At 56.4% G+C, this 21,460-nt stretch overlaps 3 protein-coding genes across 8 annotated transcripts in view; 1 reads left to right on the forward strand and 2 right to left on the reverse strand.

Annotated features, from left to right (window-relative positions):
- Positions 1–21,460, forward strand: part of SEMA7A (semaphorin 7A (John Milton Hagen blood group)) — a 140,520-nt gene that overhangs the window by 49,560 nt on the left and 69,500 nt on the right. The gene's annotated exons all lie outside the window — the stretch shown is intronic.
- CLK3 (CDC like kinase 3) lies at positions 1,159–9,943 on the reverse strand. Of its 3 annotated transcripts, none has more exons than XM_061447332.1 (12): positions 9,780–9,943; positions 7,932–8,139; positions 5,783–5,876; positions 5,446–5,512; positions 4,727–4,843; positions 4,195–4,361; positions 3,978–4,072; positions 2,949–3,078; positions 2,464–2,546; positions 2,043–2,122; positions 1,795–1,885; positions 1,159–1,540 (listed from the first exon to the last, which is right to left on the reverse strand). In XM_061447332.1, the coding sequence occupies exons 1-12, from the start codon at positions 9,929–9,931 to the stop codon at positions 1,355–1,357; spliced, it is 1,470 nt and encodes a 489-aa protein (XP_061303316.1). In that variant the 5' UTR covers positions 9,932–9,943; the 3' UTR covers positions 1,159–1,354. The 3 variants fall into 3 exon arrangements, with proteins under 3 accessions (XP_061303316.1, XP_061303317.1, XP_061303318.1); XM_061447333.1 differs by having other exon boundaries at positions 7,932–8,170; positions 9,780–9,888; XM_061447334.1 differs by lacking the exons at positions 5,783–5,876; positions 9,780–9,943 and having other exon boundaries at positions 7,932–8,069.
- Positions 16,249–21,460, reverse strand: part of ARID3B (AT-rich interaction domain 3B) — a 29,439-nt gene continuing 24,227 nt past the window's right edge. Inside the window, exons 5-8 of one of the 4 annotated variants that reach the window (XM_061447329.1) lie at positions 20,363–20,622; positions 19,530–19,787; positions 17,233–17,331; positions 16,249–16,601 (exon numbers count right to left, since the gene is read on the reverse strand). In XM_061447329.1, coding sequence (XP_061303313.1) covers positions 16,447–16,601; positions 17,233–17,331; positions 19,530–19,787; positions 20,363–20,622 — 772 coding nt within the window. In that variant the 3' untranslated portion in view covers positions 16,249–16,446. Of the gene's footprint in view, positions 16,602–16,643; positions 17,457–19,529; positions 19,788–20,362; positions 20,623–21,460 lie in introns of those variants that run through there. The other 3 variants (XM_061447328.1, XR_009742260.1, XM_061447330.1) reach the window with 3 other exon arrangements.

Raw genomic sequence — 21,460 nt, forward strand, 5'->3', positions numbered from 1 at the left:
CAAAGGAGGGAAGAGCCTTCAAGCACTTGAGTGATTAACACTGCCTGCAAGTGTGGCATGATGGGGAAGAGCCAGCTGGAAGCAGAGGAGCGCTGGGCTCGCCCCACAGCTCCTGAGGCCTCTTCCCCTGCCAAGCCCCATCTACCCCAGCAGGATGAAGGGCTCTGCCCCTCTCCCCCTGGCTGGCTGACACCTCGGTGCTCTGCCCTCCACCATGGAAAGGGCAAAGCAGCAGGCAGAACTGGAGCAGCATGCCACAGGCTTGTGGCTCTCACTTGGGTAGCAGAGCAGTTGGGTATTTAAGTACAAATGCGAGGCTTCCCTCTGCCTCTTGTGGTGCTTTGGCTGTTTGCTTCGTGGAAGCTGGAGGCAGAGGAGCAAAGCCAGTGGAGGAGCACCCCTTGCTCGTTGCTGTAGTACAGCATTAGCTTTAGTCCCCTTCTTTTCACTTGCCTTGCTCACGACCCTCAATAAGAGGTTGCAGTTTCAGTTCCTGCTTTCCTTGCCCCTTCTGGGCTGTTGAATTGTAGCTTGTCCACACTGAGCACTGACAGGGCAGGAAGGCTCAAGGCTTCGGGCTGTGTTGGGCACAGTCCCACTTCACAGTGCCTGGTGCTGACAGATTTGGGCATTTGGCTGTACTTCCCTGTGGATACTTGAGGAAGCACCGGCCTCACCTCCATGAAACACATCTTCTGTGCAGCTGTGAGCTCTTCCAGAGCACTCAGAGACCCAGCCAGGGCGCTGGGTCCGTTTTCCCCCCTTCCCTGTTATCTGTTCAGAGACCAGCTCACGTTCTAGCTGTGTTTGCAATAGTTTCTATCCCCCCACCTTCAGCACTACCCTAGGAACTGCCACAAGCGCTGCTGTGGTCACTGTGAAGATCACTGCACTGTCACTGCTTGATGCTCCATTTGTGACCTGATGTCTGTAATGACCAATTCCTGCCACTACTGGGGCCTGCCCTGAAATAAAGTGCAACGATTCCTGTGTGCTGGGCGTGTGGAGCTGAGTTATTTGGCTGCTGTTGCTCTAGAGCCTTCCTGCTGCTGCAGGGCAGGAGCCACTCACCCTCCCTGCTGCTTGGCTTCCAGTTCAGTTTCCACCACCTCCGTGGTGCTTGGGAGCAAGCTCCCCTCCACCTGCCCACAAGGGAAGTAGCAAACAATAAGAAACACTTTATTTTAACTTTACAACATATAAATAGACAAATCTGTGCTTTCCAACGGAGCTTTTCCCCCCTTCCCGGCCCCAGGGTCCTTGGTGCAGTGTTCCAGCCCCTCTGAGGCTGAGCAGGGCTGGGGCTCCGATCCTGGAGGTACAAATCCAGCAGGAATCACCCCGGCCCCGGCCGTCATCTGCTCAGGTCCCGGCTGGCGCCGCGGCCGCACAGCATCCGTTCCTCTGCGGAGAGGCCGGTGAAGAAGGGATGCAGGAGGGCTTCCGAGAACGTGATCCTCTGGGAAGGCTCGAATTCCAGCATCCGCCGCATGAGGTCGAAGAGCTGCGCGTGCTCCAGCGAGTCGTGCAACATGTAGGTCTGCACGAGAAGGGGGGACAGGGAGGAGGGTGCAGCACGCTGGTAGGGCAGGGACCGAGCCCTAGGCCCTGGGTTAGTGATGCATGGCACCCAACACAGCATCCCTCAGCTGCACCCACTCCAATCAACTTCTACTGCAGAGGAGAGCTCTGGGGCGCTGCAAAAGCCAGTTCCTAAGGGAAGGTCCCATCCTGAAGCCCCCCACCACCGATAAGGGGAAGGAGCAGTGCAGCCAGGCCTCCAGCAGCACCTACCCGCAGGGGCTTGCAGTTCTCTTGGACGTATCTCCCGTCGGACGTGTTCTCATCCCAAACCAGGTTTCCATTGTGGAAATACTTTTGCTTCCTGCCAAGGGAAGGTGGTGTTAGTAAAGCTGCTCCTGGGATGCACAGCCACTGCGTCTCCTGTGGTTATACACCCAGTGCAAGGACAGAGGTTGCAGCCTCAGTAATCAGCCACAGACAGTTGCCTGGGCTGGCTGAGGGCAGGAGCAGGCGCTCACCGAGTTCTGTGGATCATGTGGGATGGAATTGGCCCGAGGATCTTTTCCATCATGACGAGATGCTCCCGGTTCTCATGGGTCTGCAGAGGCAAACGGCAACGGGGCGTTAGTTCAGAGCTCGGGAGAGCTGATCACAAAAGGTCTGTCACCCACACAAGAGCAGGGGAAGGGACAAGCCTCTGGAACAATGCAGGTTCTGCCCCCTTCTGCCTCTTGGTTCTTCTGTTCTTCACTGGCACAGTGAAGAAACCAGAGGGGATCCGAGCCTTGCACCATCCCTCAAACCCTGAGCATTCCTGGGCTTCTTTTCAAACTCAGCTTCTGATTGTCAGTGCCTGGTCTGCGTTTCCCTTCCCCTAAGTCTGAGCCCTTTTAGACACTGAGGACTTTGAGGTTACAGTGCCCCTTGCAAGAACCATACCTGGAAGAGCGTGAAGCCGCGGTAATACTCAAAGAGGATGCAGCCGGTGCTCCAGACATCGCATGGCTGCGCCCAGCCCAGCTCTGCAAAGAGAATCACAGTCACTGGACACCTTCCCACCGGATTTCTCCTAGTTCCTTGTCACAACTGCAGGCATTACACAGAGACAGACCTAGAAGTGACCTGTGTGCTCCCCGGTGCCGTGCAAACACTGCTGAGTCTCCCCCAGACACTTTGTTCCAGCTTATGCTGACTCCACATTCCCCTGGAGCCAGTCTGAGCACTTCCCAAGTCCCCCAGGCTTTCCTCTCTGCACTCCATGCCAAGAGCCCGCCCTATCCATGACTACACCATCAGGACCTTGGGATCGCCAGCGATGCATGGAACAGGCCTTCCCCAAGAACCAGGGTGCTCTGAAGCTGGTTTTCCAGCAGCCCCTGGGACAAGGGTTCTCCCCCATCCTCCAAGCCTCCCGGAGCGCTCACCCAGGATGACTTCTGGTGGCCGGTAGTGCCGGGTGGCCACGATCGTGGTGTGGTGCTCGTGGTCGAAGGTGGCGCTGCCGAAGTCAGCCACGCGGATGCTCGTGTTCCGAATGGATTTCTCCTCGCAGCTCTGCAAGCAGAGAAACCCTCGCTACTTCTGGGAGCCGGTCCAGGGTGAAGCCAGGCTTTGAGAGTAGCCCTGGCCCCAGAGCTGCTGTGTCTGCACTGCTAAGGACAAGGATGGTAACTGCAAAGCTCTGAGCTCTTTACATCTTGGCGCTGAGGAAAGCCCCCAGTGCTCCTCCACGTCATAGACTGGAGCCCCTAAAGCAGTCTTACAGAATCATAGAATGGTTTGGGTTGGAAAGGACCTTAGGAGCATCCAGTTCCAACCCCCCTGCCATGGGCAGGGACACCTCACACTAAACCGTGTCACCCAAAGCTCTGTCCAACCTGGCCTTGAACACTGCCAGGGATGGAGCATTCACAGCTTCCTTGGGCAACCCATTCCAGTGCCTCAGCACCCTCACAGTAAAGAACTTCTGCCTTAGATCTAACCTGAACTTCCCCTGTTTCAGTTTGAAACCATCACCCCTTGTCCTATCACTACAGTCCCTGATGAAGAGTCCCTCTCCAGCATCTTTGTAGTCCCCTTCAGACACTGGAAGCTGCTCTGAGGTCTCCACACAGCTTCTCTTCTCTAGGCTGAACAGCCCCAATGTTCTCAGCCTATCTTCATACAGGAGCTGCTCCAGCCCCTGAGCATCCTCGTGGCCTCCTCTTGACTTGTTCCAACAGTTCCATGTCCTTTTTATGTTGAGGACACCAGAACCGCACACAATGCTCCAGGTGAGGTCTCACAGGAGCAGAGCAGAGGGGCTTTCAGAAGACATGGGAGAGGGAAAGGCCAGTTTGTTCCCATTGACCAGACTTCCAAGGCCTGGTGTGGGGCAGGCAGGGAACAGGGAAGATGCAATGTCTGCAGGGAGGGAAGGGCAGGCTGCTCCCCATCCATTGGACACAACCCACCTTTTTCTCATTGTAGAGAGTGTCAAAATCCGAGTTGACAAACAAGATGTTTTCTGGCTTGAGGTCGGTGTGCGTCAGTTGGTTCTCATGCAAAACTGCACCAGGGTGGAGAGGAGAGGGAAAACACACTGTGAAGCACCCAAAGGACTGCCCAGCCAAGCACCAGCCAGCTCCTCCTCGGCTCCCTCCCATCCCACCCCTGGCCCCGGGGACGTACATCTCAAGGCATGGCAGAGCTGGTAGGCCATGTGCCGGATCTGAGGGAGAGGGTATGGCTGGAAGTTGTTCTCCTTCAGGAACTCAAAAGTGTTCTTGCCCAGCAGCTCGAAGGCGATGCACATGTGGCCGTGGAAGTTGAACCAGTCTGACATCAGGACACAGAGGCTGCGGGGAGGGTTAACATCAGGCAGGGCAGTCCTGCACGGTTCCACCTGCTTCAGAAGTGGTTGGTGAGCAACAGCTCTGGGCCAGCTGACTCAGCAGCTCTCCTCTTCCAAACCTCAGGAGGAGTTTGGCACAGGGCGCCCAGAGAAGCTGTGGCTGCCCCATCCCTGGCAGTGTTCAAGGCCAGGTTGGACACAGGGGCTTGGAGCAAGCTGCTCTAGTGGAAAGGGTCCCTGCCTGTGGCAGGAGCTGGAATTGGATGAGCTTTAAGGTCTCTTCCAACCGAAACCAGGCTGTGGTTTTATGGCCCAAGCACACCACTTGTCTGAAGGGACGTGGTACCCAGGAGCCTTGTAGGCACTTACAATTTGTTCTCCTTATCCTTCTCTTTGATCTTTTTGAGGACGTTGATCTCCAGCCTGGCTGCCTCTCGGTACTTGCCAACATTCTTTATGATTTTCAGTGCCACCTGGGATTTGCCTCTGTAAGGGAAGAGACCGAAGGATGGAGTCAGAGACAAAGCCCACGTACACCCGTCCTCCTGCACACAGCCAGGGCACAGCTAGTGTGTTAAGAGGCTTAGTCATGCTCTCAGGGGCTGCCAGAGATTGATGCTGCTTGGCCAGCAGTTGACTTGAAGGGAAAGGCTGCTGCTGGGTAACGCTCCAAAGAGCTGCAGCCACCTCCCCTCTCCAGGTGTGCCAGAGGGATTCCCAAGGAGATCCCAGCAGCCCCTCCACTGACCCCACAGCTCAGAGCCGGACAAGGGGTCAGGAAGAGGCAGGGTCAAGTGTAACCACAGGAGAGGTTAAACCAGAGGAATACCCTGGCACATTAAGAGGTCGCTTTCCCCCCTGCCTGGCCCATCCCTCTGCTGCAGTTACTGCAGTGGAGCAGCCTGTGCCGAAGCACTTGGCTGCAGAGCACATCCCTGCCTCCCCGTGAGCCAGGCATGAACCGGGCCCCTTTCCACTTGCTCTAACAACCGAATTCAACGAGCGGGAGGTGACAGCTGCTCCCAGGCCCAAACTGTGACGCTTGCGAGCATCCAAGGGACACGCTCTGTGGAGGGGAAGGCGCCCACCTGGCATGGTCCACGCACTCCACCACCTTGCCAAAGGTGCCCTCGCCCAGGCTGCCGACGATCTCATCTAGGAGAGAGAACAGGAGCGGGCGTGAAGGCGGGAGCCCGGGCGGGAGCTGAGGTCCTGCCTCTTCCCAGCAACACCACGGCAAAGCAAAACCAAAGCATCTCAGCGCTACCCTCGTTAACACTCAAGTGTCTATCGGCTGCCTGAGGCAATTTACTGCTCGCTCCAGTTACAAGCAATCAAACAGCAGAGCCCCCTCGAGGAGGGCACGAGAGATGTGCTCTAACACGGGGATAGAAAGAGGTAAAGTTTTACGCAAGGTGGCTGTACATCGCTCGTGAAGCCAATCGCCGATCCTGCACACCAGGTGGCCTTCCTTGTCATCTTCCACGCTCCTGCTGCGCTTACTGCTCTGTTGGCTTCTCTGCACGCACCGCCCCCCGCAACGGCACACGACCGGTTCCGAGCGGCATTCAAAGGTTGGAGATGACGGTGCGTCGCGTTTCCCAGATGCCAGCATTTCATAAGGCACACGGCATATATAACGATAGGGATATTGCAAGGGACACGTCAAGACACAAACCGACTTCAAAACAGAAAAGTCATCAACAGCTACAGGTATGTAAAGAAAACTCGCTCATACGCTCCGCGGAGGGGAAATGCCCCCCCCTCTTCTTGGGCTAGGGTGAGGTGCCCGTGGCAGGAGGTTGGAAGTGCATGAGCTTAAGGTGCTTTCCGACCCAACCCAGGCTGGGGTTCTGTGAGTCTCGGAAGGGAGGCTGCAGCTGGGATGCTCAGCTCCGAGGCACCACCGTTGCCCAGAGAGCAGCAGATCCCGAGGATGCTGCCGGAGGCAGGGGAGGAGAAGGGCTTTGCCAGGAGAACCTCACCTTCTCCGCTGGCAACCGTGATGAAGGGCACCTGGTGCTGTCGGTTTGGACAAGCTGCCCAGTAGAAGCCAGAGGAGCAGTTCTCCCTCGGAGTAGCCCTTTAGAGCCTCGGTTAACACAGCACCACCTACCCAGTGTCCTGCCCTTCCTGACGGAGCCAGCTACTCACTGTCCCGAAATCCACACACCCGGCTCGGTGCAAACAGACCCGGGGCTGCAGGATGCAGCTTTAAGCCTGAGGGGACTTTAGCTGAATGAATCCCCAGGGACCATTTCGTTCCAGGCATCCCCTAAAGGTACGAGGCCACATTCCCCACTGCTACCTCCAGCTTCTACTGGAAAACCAGCCGAACGTTCCTGCAGGGACCTGGGGTCCACAAAGCAAGACCCTGCCCTAACTCCTGCTCTGTTTCTAGTCAGCCTTCAAAGTAACTTACAATCTCCACAGCCAAGGAAATGAATCCAAAGCTCACCATTCCCAGGCTTCTCTTTGCGTGCCCCCCACAGCTAGTCTGGAATAATGAGCTACAATCCAACCTCTAAAGGTCAACTGAAGGAGGAGAAGGGGGAGAGGACAGACAAATTTGAGGCTTCAAAGGGTTGAGATCGCACCAGCCCCAAACCTGCACCCCGTTATCACCATCACACGCACACCCCGACCACACCGGAGGGTTTCCATCCTGAGCCTGGCTCTTTCTAAAACAAGGCTTAAGAAGTCAACTGGACAGAACCAGGGGGAGGAAGGCAGAGTTCCCGGGCACACAGCATCCACTGGGACTGCAGGGATCAGGGCTCCCTCACTGAGCTGTCAAAACACTCAAAAGCAACAAACGGGTGGAAGATGGAAACGTCCCTTACAGGAGAGAGGGGGTGAGGCAGAGACCTCCCAGTGCTTCCAGGGCACTCCCAGGAGCAGCCTTCCCACCCGCTTCCAAATATTCCCTATTGATCCTGGGAAGGAATGGACAAGAGGCAAGTTCCAAGCTGCTTGTATGGAACCAGGGAAAGAGGACGTGTGCACATCCTCGGAAGGCAGAAGCCTTTCCCTGCGCCCCGTGGGACAGGGGTTAACACCACCACCAGGGCTACGACTTGGGCTGACTGATCCCATCTGCTACGGGATGCTGGCATGGAGGCAGCTGGACGTGCCCCCACCAGAACTAGGTACCAGTGCTGCAAACCAACCCCCCCCCCCGAGGGGCTGCAGGGAGCACAACAGAGCCCTGGCCACGTCCCAGCCCCACCAGTGCGGTCCCTGCAGCCAGGCTGGCCTGGGCCAGGGCTCCCCCTCGCTGGGCTGTGACGTGTGTGCCATTTGAAGCCTGCCCTGATCCCCTCCTGGCTGCACCGAGCACAGAGCTTGGCTTCCTCACGTATTAAGGCTACACAGGGGCTGGACTAGCACGAAACCAAGAGCTACGAACACTCCCTGCTCAACAAGACACAGGCTCTGGACTTGTACATTCCACATTGCAATGAAACACACAGAGGAATGGGATCAGAGGTACTCACCCAGCGCTCCGAGCTGGAAGGAGGCAAGAACAGTTAAAACCCTGAGCAATCCTCAGCTCGTTCTGGATGCTACTCACCGAGGAGGTACTGCTACAAGACCTGGTCCTGCGCTTCCGGCAGTGGTACTGGTACTTCCTGGCACGGTGCTGCTCCCGGCCTCTGGAACGCCGCCAGTTCCGCCCGCGGCCCGAGTAATAATCCTCTCCGAAGGACGGGCTTCGCTCTTCAAACCTGTAGGCATCGCTGTCCCGCCTGCACCGCCGCGGGTACGGCATCCTCTCAGCGCTGCGGCACAAGCAACAACGGCTCCGTGAGCCTGGAGAAGGCACGGTCCCCATGGAACCGAGCGGCCCTGGGGGACGGGGACAGGGGCACAACAGGAGGGTCCCAGCTCCAAACACCCCTCTGCTCAGCGACCACTTCTCAGGTGGTTGGAAGAGGCCACGGTGTGGTGTCAAGGGGATGGGATGCTCTGAGCTGCATCCGAGCTGCCTGCCTCACCTGAGCCCCCTCTGCCAGCACGCACAAGCGCTGTGTAACAGCCCCCAGGAGGATCCCTCATTAGTTCTTAAAGGAAGACCGAAGCCAGCAGCGATGCTGCAGTCACTGCCCCAGGGGGACTGGAGGCCCCAAGCCACCAAGCACACACACACACACACCTGTGGGTCACAAGCAGCAGCCACAAGGAAGACTTGGTCTCCGTGGTGTGATCAGGCTCCTGCCCCATGCTCCATGAGCCAGCACCACAAACTAGAGCTGTGCTTCTACCCTAGGTCTGATAACCCAGCTTCCACTCCAAGCCCTGCGTCACAGCTCCAGTGAGAAGCTGTGATTTAGGTAGGAGATGTTCCCACATGGATACTCGACCCCAAACACCCCCTTGGGAGACTTCAGCGAGAACTTTTAAGATCCAGAGGAATGGAAAGAACCTGAAGGACTCAGGTACAGAGGAGACCAATGAGCCTGTGAGTTTAGGCTGAGGATAAAGGGGCAGGAAGGTCGTCACTAAACCTGGGGCCATCCCAACCCCATTCAACTGGGAGATGGAAAAGCCCATTGCGTGCACCAGGAGTGCTTCCTCATCCGCTTCCTTCAAGTAACCCCAAGCCAGAAATTCACCTGTAGAACACGTCGGGAAGCTAAGGATGAGCCCAGCTCCCTTCTGCCTGCACCGGCTCCGGCACCACAGAGCAGTGAGGACCCAGCAGCCCCTTTCAGTCCCCACCTATTCCAGAACCCTCGCTGCAGCTCCCAGCCCTTATCCAGCACCTGACTGTCCCTGCGGGAATGCTGAACAAAGAGAGGTAACATCCAGAGCAGGAAAGCTCCCTTGGCAGCGCTGGATCCTTCCGGAGAGCACAGGTGAGGGCACAGCCGCTCACTCTCCCATCTGTAATCCTTGCAGGAGCAAGCGGGCTGTGGGACAGGGAGGCTCCAATGCCCCCAGAGCATCGGAACCAGGAAGCACCATCCCAGAGCAGGCTCTTCTCCCTTAGCAATGTTAAAGGTGCTGCTCTGGGACCAGCTTCAGGCTTGGTGCTGCGGGATGGATGCTCACGGCATTAAACCCTTTACTTCCACCGCTGGGATTTACAGGCTTAAAGCCGAGCTGCAGCTAGGAAACGGACCAGGGCAGGGACCGGGGTTATGGGATGGAACCGGCCTCAAGCTGCACCAGGGCAGGTTTAGATGGAGCTGAGGAACAATTCCTGCCCCAGAGGGTGCTCAGGCATTGGAACAGGCTGCCCAGGGCAGGGCTGCAGTCACCGTCCCTGCAAGGGTTCACACACCGTGGAGATGAGGCCTCGGTGCCGTGGGTTAGTGGTGGCCTTGGCAGTGCTGGGGAACGGTTGGACCGGAGGAGCTGAGCGCTCTTTCCCACCCCGGTTGATTCCCGGCTCCCGGTGCCCACCCCCGGCCCTCACCTCCTGGACCGTGACCTCCGGCCGAGCTCCCTGCGGGGGGGCTCCCGCAGCCTCCCCTCGCAGCCGTCCCTGCTGCGGGACCTCCTCCTCTTCCAGCGGTGGCCCAGGCAGCCCTGGGGCTGCGGGGACCGGTACCTCTTGCAGTGATGCATCTGCGGGGACAGGCGGGGTCCGGCTCAGCCCGGGCCCTCCCCGACACCGCGGCCCGGCGGTGCCCCCAGCCCCGTTACCGGTTCCCCTCTCACCGCCGCCCCGGGCCCCTCCGCCCCTGCGGCCCGGACCCAGCGGCCCCCAGCGCCGCCGCTCAGCTCCGCTCCGCTTCCGCTTCCGGTGCCGCCCCGCGCGGCTCCGCCCGCCCCGGGGTCGCGGCTCAGCAGGGCCGGGGCCGGGCCGTTGGGAACGGGGTGCGGGGGGGAACGGCTGGAACATCACTGTGACGTTGATCCGGAGAGACAGGGAGAGACAGAGAGCTATGGAGCCATAGAGCCATAGAGCCATGGAGCTATGGAGCCATGGAGCTATGGAGCCATGGAGCTATGGAGCTATAGAGCTATAGAGCCATGGAGCCATAGAGCCGTAGAGCTATGGAGCTATAGAGCCATGGAGCTATGGAGCTATGGAGCTATAGAGCCATAGAGCCATGGAGCTATAGAGCTATAGAGCCATGGAGCCATAGAGCTGTAGAGCTATGGAGCTATAGAGCCATGGAGCTATGGAGCTGTGGAGCCATAGAGCCATGGAGCTATAGAGCCATGGAGCCATGGAGCTATGGAGCCATAGAGCCGTGGAGCCATAGAGCCGTAGAGCCATGGAACTATGGAGCCATGGAGCTATAGAGCCATGGAGCTATGGAGCCATGGAGCTATGGAGCCATAGAGCCGCAGAGCCATGGAGCTATGGAGCCATAGAGCCGCAGAGCCATGGAGCTATAGAGCCATGGAGCCATGGAGCTATGGAGCCATGGAGCTATGGAGCCATAGAGCCATGGAGCTATAGAGCCATGGAGCTATGGAGCTATGGAGCCATAGAGCCATAGAGCTATGGAGCCATAGAGCCATGGAGCCATAGAACCATAGAGCTATGGAGCCATAGAGCCATGGAGCCATAGAGCCATGGAGCCATAGAGCTATGGAGCCATAGAGCCATAGAGCTATGGAGCCATAGCGCTATAGAGCCATGGAGCCATGGAGCTATGGAGCCATAGAGCCATGGAGCTATAGAGCCATGGAGCCATGGAGCCATAGAGCCATGGAGCCATAGAGCCATAGAGCTATAGAGCCATGGAACCATGGAGCTATGGAGCCATAGAGCCATAGAGCTATGGAGCCATAGCGCTATAGAGCCATGGAGCCATGGAGCTATGGAGCCATAGAGCCATGGAGCTATAGAGCCATGGAGCCATGGAGCTATGGAGCCATGGAGCCATAGAGCCATGGAGCCATAGAGCCATAGAGCCATGGAGCCATAGAGCCATAGAGCCATGGAGCCATGGAGCCATAGAGCCATGGAGCCATAGAGCCGTAGAGCTATAGAGCCATGGAGCTATGGAGCCATAGAGCCATGGAGCCATGGAGCTATGGAGCCATAGAGCCGTAGAGCCATGGAGCTACAGAGCCATGGAGCCATAGAGCCATAGAGCCATGGAGCCATGGAACTATAGAGCCATAGAGCCATGGAGCCATGGAACTATAGAGCCATGGAGCCATAGAGCTATGGAGCTATAGACCTATAGAGCCATGGAGCCATAGAGCCACAGCTGGGGTTGGGTGGAAGGGACCTTAAAGCTCCTCCAGCTCCAACCCCTGCCACTAGAGCAGCTTGCTCCAAGGCCCTGTGTCCAACCTGGCCTCTGAGCCCATCTCCGGGGCTGGAGGTTGGTGCTGGTCCCTGTGACCTGATCGGCTCAGGAGGGGTGCGAGTCCTCCTGGGGTGGTGTCAGACCTAGGGATGGAAGAGGAGCCTTCCTGTGCTTCCTTAGGGAACGTGGGTTTCCAAGGGATCTCAGGGTTTGGAAGAGAAAAACAAGCAGCGTCCCACCAGGATGCTCCTATCCAAGCTGGGCTCCCTCCAGGCCCTTGCTAAGGAATCCAGGCTGTGCAGGGAGGGGAGGGACGGAGGGAAGGAGGCTGGGAATGGGAGCTTGCCTGGAGGGGTGGATTCCAGCCCAGACAGCGGCTGCCAGCATGGGGGGGTGAGCTGGGAGGGCTGCAGTGTGGCCACCACGGGTGCACAGAGCCTGTGGGGCTGGGGAGGAGGCAGGGGCAGTGATTTCGGTCCCTTTGGGTGCTGGGGCAGCGGGGCTGGAGGATGCAGCACAGCAGTGACAGGGCTGGGGGGTGTGTGGGCATGTCCCACACCTCGGGGTGAGGTTGGGGTGGCTGCTTTGGAGCCATGTCCCTGAGCACCCCAGAGCCAGGGGAGCCCCTTCTATCCCAGCACCATCCTGCCTCCAGTCGTGGTGCTGCTGGTGGCTAAATCCCATGCCCCAAAGGTGTCTGCTCCCCGCTGTTACCAGAACCCACCATAACTGCTTCAGGCACCCGGCCTTAAGAGCAGGTGAGTCCTTGGGCTGCTTCAGCAGAGCTGCCATAGGGAAAAGCTGGAGCTGGAAAAAGCCAAACCCACCCATAGGGAGGAATCCTGGGGGAAAGGCTCTGCCATGGCCTGTGTGCTGCCCCGGCAGGCTGGGGCCAGAGCCCAGGCAAAGCGAGCCCACAACAGGGATGCTGGGGACAGTGAGGAGGGAATCTCCCATGCAGTGAGCCCCAGCATCACCGCACTGGTACCCACTGCCCCGAACTGCACCACACCAGGCTGACACAGCCCAGCCCTCCAGGAGCACAGAGCCCTGCAAGGACCCAGGGCTCCCCCAGCCCACGGGAACACCTCCGTGGCATGAAGAAAGGCGCTGGGAAACACTGAAATCCTCTTGGAGTGAGGAGACGGGCAGGGGCAGCGTGTGAAGAGGTAGAAGTTTATTGGAATATAAACATTCAGATAACCTGTAAGATAGAAAAAACCCAACAACAACATATACAGACACGTGTTGGAAGGAGACGTTGAGGTATTTATCCACCGCCTAGGCTATCACACCTTTATTTAGTTATCTTCTTTTTAAATAGCTAACAAAACTAGTAGCAAGGCTGCTGCAGCTGCTTGGAGAACCGGTGTTCCGATGTGAATCCCTCTGGAGCACGCACACAGGCATGGGGCGTTCACATTCACTTTGGGAGCAGAGCAGCCTCCCCCTCGCCTCTTCCCCCCTTTCCCAGCTCAACCGGACACTGGGAGCTGCCAGAGGAGGAGAAGCAGGTTTGGGTCTGTGGTCTGTGTTGGACATCGAACCCAGCTGGTGGCTCTCCCCCCGCCCCAGCTGCAGCAGCAGCATCGGAGGCTGCGTGGGGCCTCTCTAGTTTTGGTGTGTGAGTTTTGGCTGCTCGCTGCAAAACCTTGGCTGGTCTGGAGCTGGAGAGAGCCTTCAGCAAAGCAGAGCGCTTCACCCGAGGAGCAGGCCTACCCGCAGCATCGAAACCCTGAGAACTCGACAATCGAACAGGGGCGAGGGAAACGAAGGGCAGCCGGAGCGAGCAGGGATCCCCCGTCCTCACTCAGCATCCCCTGGCTCCTCTGCCCCATCCCTGCTGCTGGGTTCCGTAACCCTGGCCCCAAAGCCCGGCACCTCAGTAGATCTGGAGCTCAGCAAAAACAAGGGGTGAGCCAGTGTTAAAGCCGGGCTTAGGGGAAGGGTTACTCTTCACAGTCTGAGGGGTCCATCCTGCGCGCCGCGCGCTGAGGAAGGACCAGTTTATTGTCGCAGCTTATTTGTTACTGAGGTATCTGTTACGCATCCCGACTTGCTTTTTCCCTGAATCGGATACAAAACAATCTGTTAGTCCCTGTCTAGTTCCAGTCTAGTTGTGTAAAGCTTATAAACATTAATACTCTAGTAGTGTCAGAGCTGTTGGAGCAGGTCAGTGATTCGAGTGCCTTTCTGTGCAAGAACACACAATGTTAGCATGTGATACATAAGCAAAACCACCCATTACTAAACCTCTGCTCCCCAGGACCAGAGAAGAAAGCATAAGGAAAAGCAAAAAAGTGCCCCAGTCCCACTCAGAGGAAACCCCACCCCCAAAGAAAAACCAAAACCAGATAAAAAAGGGAAAAAAACCCAACAATCTGAAGGAGTCCCAGAGGCTGGAAAATCCTCTCCGAGGAGGAAACGCGGTGGGGGCCTCGCGGGATCTGCCAAGCAACCGCCCCACAGCCAGTGAGCAGCTCGGCTTCCCCATGCCCAGCTGAGCACTGGGATACCTGGCAGCAGCATCTCTCTCAGGACACACGCATCCTCCTCAAGCCCCCAGGATGGCAGCAGCAGGGTCAATCAACCCCTGGCATCTCAGCTCACCATTAGAGAGTGTGAGAGCCTCTTGCGACTCGGAGGTGCTGCCCGAGGCTTACACAAGTAATCAAGGCCGTACAGCCAAGGAGTGCTGGGGGATTACAAAGGAGAAGCTGACATGTGAGACTTTAAAGGATCATTCATTCATTTCTACGCGCATGTTTAAGCCCAATCCTCCTGCTCCTGGCTCCGTGCTTTTTAAAGCCACGGCTTTTCAGTAGTCTAAAGCAAAGAGCTCCTAGGAGCAGGACATCCTGGGGGCACAGGGCTTCTTCCCAAAGGCTGCCCAGTGTGGCTTAAGTCCTGTATTGCAGACACAAGCAGCTCTGTGTGGGATAAAGTGGTGGCTGGGTGCAGCAGCACAAGACTGAGCCGTGCTGCCAGGGGCCAGAACCCGTATCTGTGTCTCATAACGTCACCTAAAGCAGAGCTGGCACCTCCAAGCTGCCCTGAGCACCTCTGCCAAAGGCAAGCACAGATGCAGGAGCTTGGAAAAGCCACCAGGAGCTTGGAGACACCCTCGTGTCCAACAGGAAGGACAGCTCTTTTAAGGGGTCGCTCCTGCCTGCTTCTCCTACCTCTACCTGTCCTGCTGGGCCATGCACGTGTCCTGGGGCGATGCTGCTCAGGGTGTCCCTCGCTGGCTGAAGGCTGGGGAAGCCACTGCTCCTTTGCTCAGCCTTTTCCTTTGCCTTTTGCCAAACCTTGTCTTTGGTGATCGAGTTAAAAAGGAACAATAAAACACAACGTCAGCACAACCACGTATAAAACCAAGCGATAAGATATGCCGAGGCTTCCTGAAGAGGTTCAAAACCAACCGACCCCAAACAAACAAAAACCCCCAACAACAAGTACATATCTGAGGTATTTCATCTGCTCAACAAAACCTGACTCGGGTCTGGAGGATGGGAAGGACGTCACCGGGGCAGGATGGTGCTTGCACCCCATCTCCAGGCTGGGGAAGGCCAAAGAAGAAGAGGGACAGGAGGAGACCACCTGAGCTCATGGAGTCACTACGGAGAGCCAGGGCCAGCCTTTGCTTGCTGGCAGCTGGAGGTCTGAGGGGAACAAGGGCAAGGAAGGGCTTGATCTCCTTTTGTCTGCTTCCACCCAGCAGAGCAAAAGGTCTCAGCTCCACTGAGAGCTGCTTGCTTTTTGCTCACGTGCAATTAGAAGGGGACTGGGCTTGTTCAGAGACCAGCAAGAAGATGTGTGTGACGTTAACCGTGATGCCTGCACGCACCCCGCAGACCTGCTGGATTACATCTACGCATCACCCTCTGCTGTCTTGGTGTCCAGATGTGGAGAGCTTCTTCCAGGGGCTACTGAAAGACTCATGAGAAGGAAGTCACCCTGAGAAGCCTCCATCAAGCTAAGGTTGTGTCAAGGGGGCAGGGGATCAAAGCACCAAGCCACCGGCAGTCCAGGGTGACTGTCAGTGGGATGAGTTCCTCAATGGGAGAGACAGACAAGGTGAAGGGCATTTGAAACTCGGCTGAAAGCATGAAGGCAACAGGAGTGATGTGGCCAACACCAGCCAGGAGGGTGAAGTAGCTGATGTGATGGTTTTTAATGTGTCTATGGGTCAAATGTAGCAGTGAGAAGGTGCCTCTCTTCTTGCCAAGGCCTCAAAGAAGAAGTTGGCTCCTAAGCCAAGAGCACGTGTTCAACATACGAACACCAGAGAACAGCAGAGCCTGAAGAGGAAAAGTGAGGAGGCTTTTGGCCTTCTGCAGCACAAGCCACATGAGGATGGGGTCTCAGGATTGTCAATACATGGGGATGTTTTGTGGGAAGAGCCCAGTGCCTGCTGGTTCAAGGAGAACCAAGTTTCCCTGCCCCATCTCCAGCTCTTTCCACCTGCCTTGGTGACGTCTTGGCCATCTCTCACCCATCCCGCAGCTCCTAGAGATGATCCCTGATTGGAAAACGCCAGGCATGCCCCCCCCTCCATGTCCCACCCCAACAGGAACACAGCAAAGCGTGGGAGGAGGAGGAGGAAGAAAACAAACAGCAAAAGGGAGGAAAGAAAGGGGAGAACAAAGAATAAAGGCTGGGCAAACAGACGATGAGGAAAAACTTGCTGGCATGGAAAGGTTTCAGCAGCAGCATCATCATCATCATCATCATCTTGCCGTTGGCCAAGCCCAAAACCAGGTTCCTTGAGATGAGGTAAATCTGTGCGACTCCTTCCTGGCTCGCTCCCTGCGGAGGGGCAGGGAGGAAGCTGGAGGCCAGTGTGAGACAGGAGGGCCGGGCCTTCCATCAGAGAGACCAGCTGGTGGAGGGCTCTGCGCCGGGGGTTCCCCGCGATGAGGTAGGGCTGGGAGAGCAGTGGGAGCTGCTGCTGCTGCTGCACGAGCTTTGGGTGCTGGAGCCTGCAATGAGGTGGACGACGGGCTTCTGGGCAAAGAGCACTCCTGCAAGGCAGGGGAAGGGAAGGGTGAGTGGGACTGGGGGGTGGAACGGCTCAGGGGACAGCGCAGAGGGCATCCATCCAACCCCAAACAGCCCAACAGAGAGGCTCAGTGAGAAACCACGCAGGCCTCTGGCATCAGGGGTCACCAGGATACAGGGAGGGATCCCCTGAGACTTGCTCCAGCAGGCTCGTGCTTACAGAGGGCAAAGATCTCAAATGTCTTCAACACCTTTAGAGGAGAAGCAGCTTTGGTCGTGCTGCAGCACCAGGCCTCCTACCTTGGCTCTGTCACCTTTGTGACCTGCAGACGTGAATGGCTTGAGCAGAGCATGAGGGGAACAATTCCCACTTCCCAGAGATGCGTTAAGGTAAACCTGAGTAAAGCCACTCCTCAGGAGAAGAGGGATAATGCTCCTTCCTATGAACACGTCTACAGACGTCCCTTCCTTCAGATGTTTAACACAACCACCACCCGAAGGAAAGGGCATTCATCCCTAGGACCAAAGGCAAGAGGAACCACCTCCAGCTGAGCTCCCCAAGCTGGGCAAGCTGTGCCTGGCGAAGGCCAGCCCCGGGATCATGCCACCCTCTCCCTGTGCCACCAGCCTGGCTCTGACCAGGTTCTTTCTCACCAGCGTAAGTCGTGCCGTTGATCTCCACGGACATGTTGATGCTCCCAATGCCATTAGGTGACACGTTCAGCGCCGCTGCTGCCGCCGAGTCTGCTTTGCCTTCTTTCAAGAAGGAAGAGGTGAGGGTTAGAGAGAGGCTGCCCTGGTCCCTGCACCCCCAGGGATGATCAAAGGCGGACACAACCCTCCCGGGGTCTCCTCTCCCCACGCAATGTATGCCAAGTCTACAAGGGTGGGTAAGTGTTTCAGTATGAACTAAACCCACCGGCATTCACAAACCTCTCCCTGACTCAGTCTGGAAGCCAAATTAACATCCCCCTCCAAAGCAGCAGCACAGGAGACAAGGCTGGAGGCCATTAGCTGCATGGTGGCTGTGGGGAGCCCCAGCGCAGGGCTCAGGCTGCAGCAGCCCCAGTGGCCACTGGAGGGAGGGGACTATCCACAGGGCTAAGGACTGGAAGCCGGGAACACTGCTTCCCTGCCCTTACAGTGGCAATGTGGGTTTTCTGTATCCCTGGAGAGTCCTTTCTAAGCTGTGACAGGCTCCGAAGCACCTCTCCAAGCTCCGTGCTGTTTCTATGTTGTCATTGGGAAGGTCAGACTTGCCCACAGGCAGCTAAGAAAGGTGGGAAGAGGCTCATTGAATCCTGAGGGCTCAGCCTGTGGAGACTAAAATCATTCCCAGCATTTTGATGTAGGAAGTTCAGGGGGGAGAGAACAAAAACGGAGCGAGATGAGAGGGACTGAACATCACTTGATCAAATTTGAATTCCCTTGCTCTCACCGGTTTCATCCTTTGTTTGGACGTGAATGTGAAACTGAGGTGACCTTCAAACTGATGTGAACTCCCAATCCCACTGAACTCCACAGCAGAGTTCCGAGAGGAACCTGCCCTCACCCTCTGCTGTACATACTTCTGGCAAAGGGTCTCTAGACAGCATTTCCCAGCATTGCTAGCAAAGGCCTCGAGAAGAACCCTTCCCTTTCTTTAAGCCATGCCAAACTTGCCTGGCCTTGTGCCTACACCCAAATGTACAATTAATAGTGGGGCTGAGACCTTTAATTTCAATGGATCAAAAGGTTTGGAGGAAGCAGCTGCTGGGCCTGACAGTTGTGGAGGCTTTGCCTGTGCACTGAAGTGCAGCCCCGGGGACAGGTAAAGGAGCCAGGGCACTTAATCAGCTTTTGAAGCCCCCATCTAAGAGTATTGATCCTGACAACGTGACCTTTCCAGGGCGACTCCCCTTCTCCAAAGCATTTCAGGAGCGCATTTCCCAGGCCATGAATGCTGCTCGGAGGTGACCTTCTAACCCAGCCTTGCCAGGAGTTCTCTGCCTGGAGGCTGTGGAGGGCTGCAGCAGATGTTGGTAGCAATCACCTGACTTGCTAAAAGCCATTGGGCCCCCTGCAGATACACAGGTCTTTGTGGCCTCCTCCTCACACCTGACAAAGGATTCCTAAAAGCTGGATAGCCTGCTAGCCACACGGAGGGAGCTGGTACCTGCATGATTGATTCAAAGGGTTCCTGAGCAGGAAAGGAGAGAAAACCATCCTCTGCAGCACAGTGCTGGTTTGAGACTAAGAGCAGGGCAGGGGAGAGCTGAGCATCTGGCACATGATGGGCTTCCCCTCCAAAATGTCTCTACCCACTGCAGAATCAGGGCTGCCTTTGGCTAGATTAAGCCATGCTCTTGGACTTGACATATATACCAGGTATTAAACATGAGGGGGTCAGAAGTGTGGCCCAAAGCAATTTCAGCTGATCCACGTGCTTCCCATTGCTTCCCATGAAGGAAGGAGCATCCTCACAGCATAAAACAGCACTGCAAGGCCAACTGAGCTAGCATCAGCTGAAACCACTCATAGAATCATAGAAATCAGCTAGGTTGGGAAAGACCTTTAAGATCATCAGATCCAACCATTACCCCAGCGCTGCCCAGACCACCACTAACCCATGGCACACACCCAAGGTCTGTGGAGGCGTAACAGCTTGAGTCCTGCAGCAATCTCACTATGCCAAGCACAGGAGGTCAGAAGCTCAAGTGGGTTTTATCACCTTAGATGCAGAGCTTTCTGAAGCTAGGATGCTTCTGCATCCCGGCTGGATTCAGATGATGCTGGATTACGCATCAGTAAGTAAAACCTAAAGCTTTGCAGTTATGCTCCATTTAACAGCTCCCTGACAGCGACCCCTGCCTGGCACCCAGAGAGATAACCAAACCTGTGTGCGAAGAGGAGCAGTTCCCTCCTTGCTGCAGCCTGCAAAGGCTTTTTGTGCATGCGGAGGTGCTGCTTACCCTTGCCATTGATTTTGATCTTCATGGGGATCTGCCGCGCCATGCTGAAGAGGTTGCGCTGAAGAGCCTGCTGCACAAGCCGCTGCTCCTCCTCGCTCATCCGGGACACCTTCTTCTCCGGAGGCTCTCCCGACTCCAGCCTCTCCCTCAGCTGCTCCAGGGTGGCTGTTCTTGCTGCCACAGTTGCCTGCTGGCTAGCCAAGGTCACTGGCACAGCAATACGATTTGGCATAGACACAGTCAAGGGCACACTGTCACCTAGGAAAGGGAATCGTAGAACGGTTTGGGTTGGAAAGGACCTTAAGCTCATCCAGTTCCAACCCCCTGCCATGGGCAGGGACATCTCACAATAGACCACGGCTCCCATGGGCCTGTCCAGCCTGGCCTTGAACACTGCCAGGGATGGAGCATTCACCACTTCTCTCGCAACCTGTGCCACTGCTTCACCACCCTCACAGTAACAAACTTCTTCCTTATACCTAACCTGAACCTCCCCAGCTGAAGTTCAGACCCATCATCCCTTGTCCTGTCACTGCAGTCCCTGATGAAGAGTCCTTCTCCAGCATCCTTGTAGCCCCCTTCAGACACTGGAAGCTGCTCTGAGGTCTCCACGCAGCTTCCCTTCTCCAGGATGAACAGCCCCAGTGTTCTGAGCCTTAGTCCCTCCCACAGCCCTTCCTAAAGCAAGGTTTAAACCACAGGCAAACCCTGAGCCACCCAAATCCCACTCTTCTCAAGTCCAAAGTCATCTGGGTGGGTGAGGCAGGAAACAACCATGCTTCAGTGCCTGCACCTCTTAACTGAGCCCCCTCTTTGCTGTGGAAGTCACTGACCTTTCCTGACGGCTGCTGCCGGAGACACCCGAGGGTTGCTGGTCCCGCTGCCCGGCGCCACGCCGATGATGGGGAAGCGGATCTTAGGGGGAGACAGGAGGGAAGGAGGCCCCGTGGTGCTGGGGGAGTAGCTGAACAGAGAGGAGCTGTAGCTGGGCCGCCTGCCCTCCCGCCTGTTGCCATCGATTGCAGCCTGAAGCTCAGCAGGAGAGCTGAGGGATTTCTTCTCGCATTCGTAGGCATAGAGGTACTTCATGTACCTGGGGAGAGGGGAGCACAGGGCAACTCAGCAGGACATGCAATCATTCAGGAAGGCTTTCAGACCGAGGCCCTCCACAGCTCTGGAGTCTTTGTGTGCATATCATGACCGCTGCTGTGCTTGGTTTGATAAGGACTGAGCAGGGTGGGTGCGGAGCACAGCTCAAAGAAACCTTGAATTTACTCAAGGTCTGTAGGAAAGCACCTGCTTACAAACTGCTACCCCCACAAGGGCAGAAAAGAATCCTCCAGAATTCCCTTACAGCTGTGATACCATCTGAACTGACATGAATTAAGGCCTTGGACCAGAACTTTTAACACCCTAACCCTAACCCTGTTTGTACCAAAGGCTGCAGGAATGGCAACAGAGGCTCTAATAACTTCCAAGAAAACAGAGTTTGCACAAGAGCTGGGGTGTGCTCCCAAAGCCCAACCTTCCATGCTCAGGTCACTAAAGCACAGCTTCACCCTGCTGCTTTCACAATGGGTTTACTTTCGTTCTTCTTCCTCTTCTTATCCTACTTCTTTTTGCCTCCTCAATGTGAAGTACTACAGGTCAGAAAGCAATCCCCACAGTAAGCAGGTGCTACATCCAACTTTCCACATGGCAGCAGTGAAAACAGACATGAAATGATCAAGTTCATACTTGATGCCTACAGCTCGGGAGGCCTCTCCCTTCCCTCCTTGCTGGGTCAGTGCTCTCTTCAGAGACACAGCCCCAAGGAGATTAAGCTCAGATGAGGCAGGGAAGGCACAGGGTAGAATTTAACCTTTAACATCTCCACCCCAGTCCCTGCTCTGCCCTCCCCAGTCCCCACTGGGTGTTCACATCCGTGCTGT

The sequence above is a fragment of the Pezoporus flaviventris genome, unplaced genomic scaffold (genome assembly GCF_033815535.1).
Source record: "Pezoporus flaviventris isolate CSIRO_AGI_PZ_B2104156 unplaced genomic scaffold, CSIRO_AGI_Pfla_v1 ptg000006l, whole genome shotgun sequence".
Taxonomy (NCBI): Eukaryota; Metazoa; Chordata; class Aves; order Psittaciformes; family Psittacidae; genus Pezoporus; species Pezoporus flaviventris.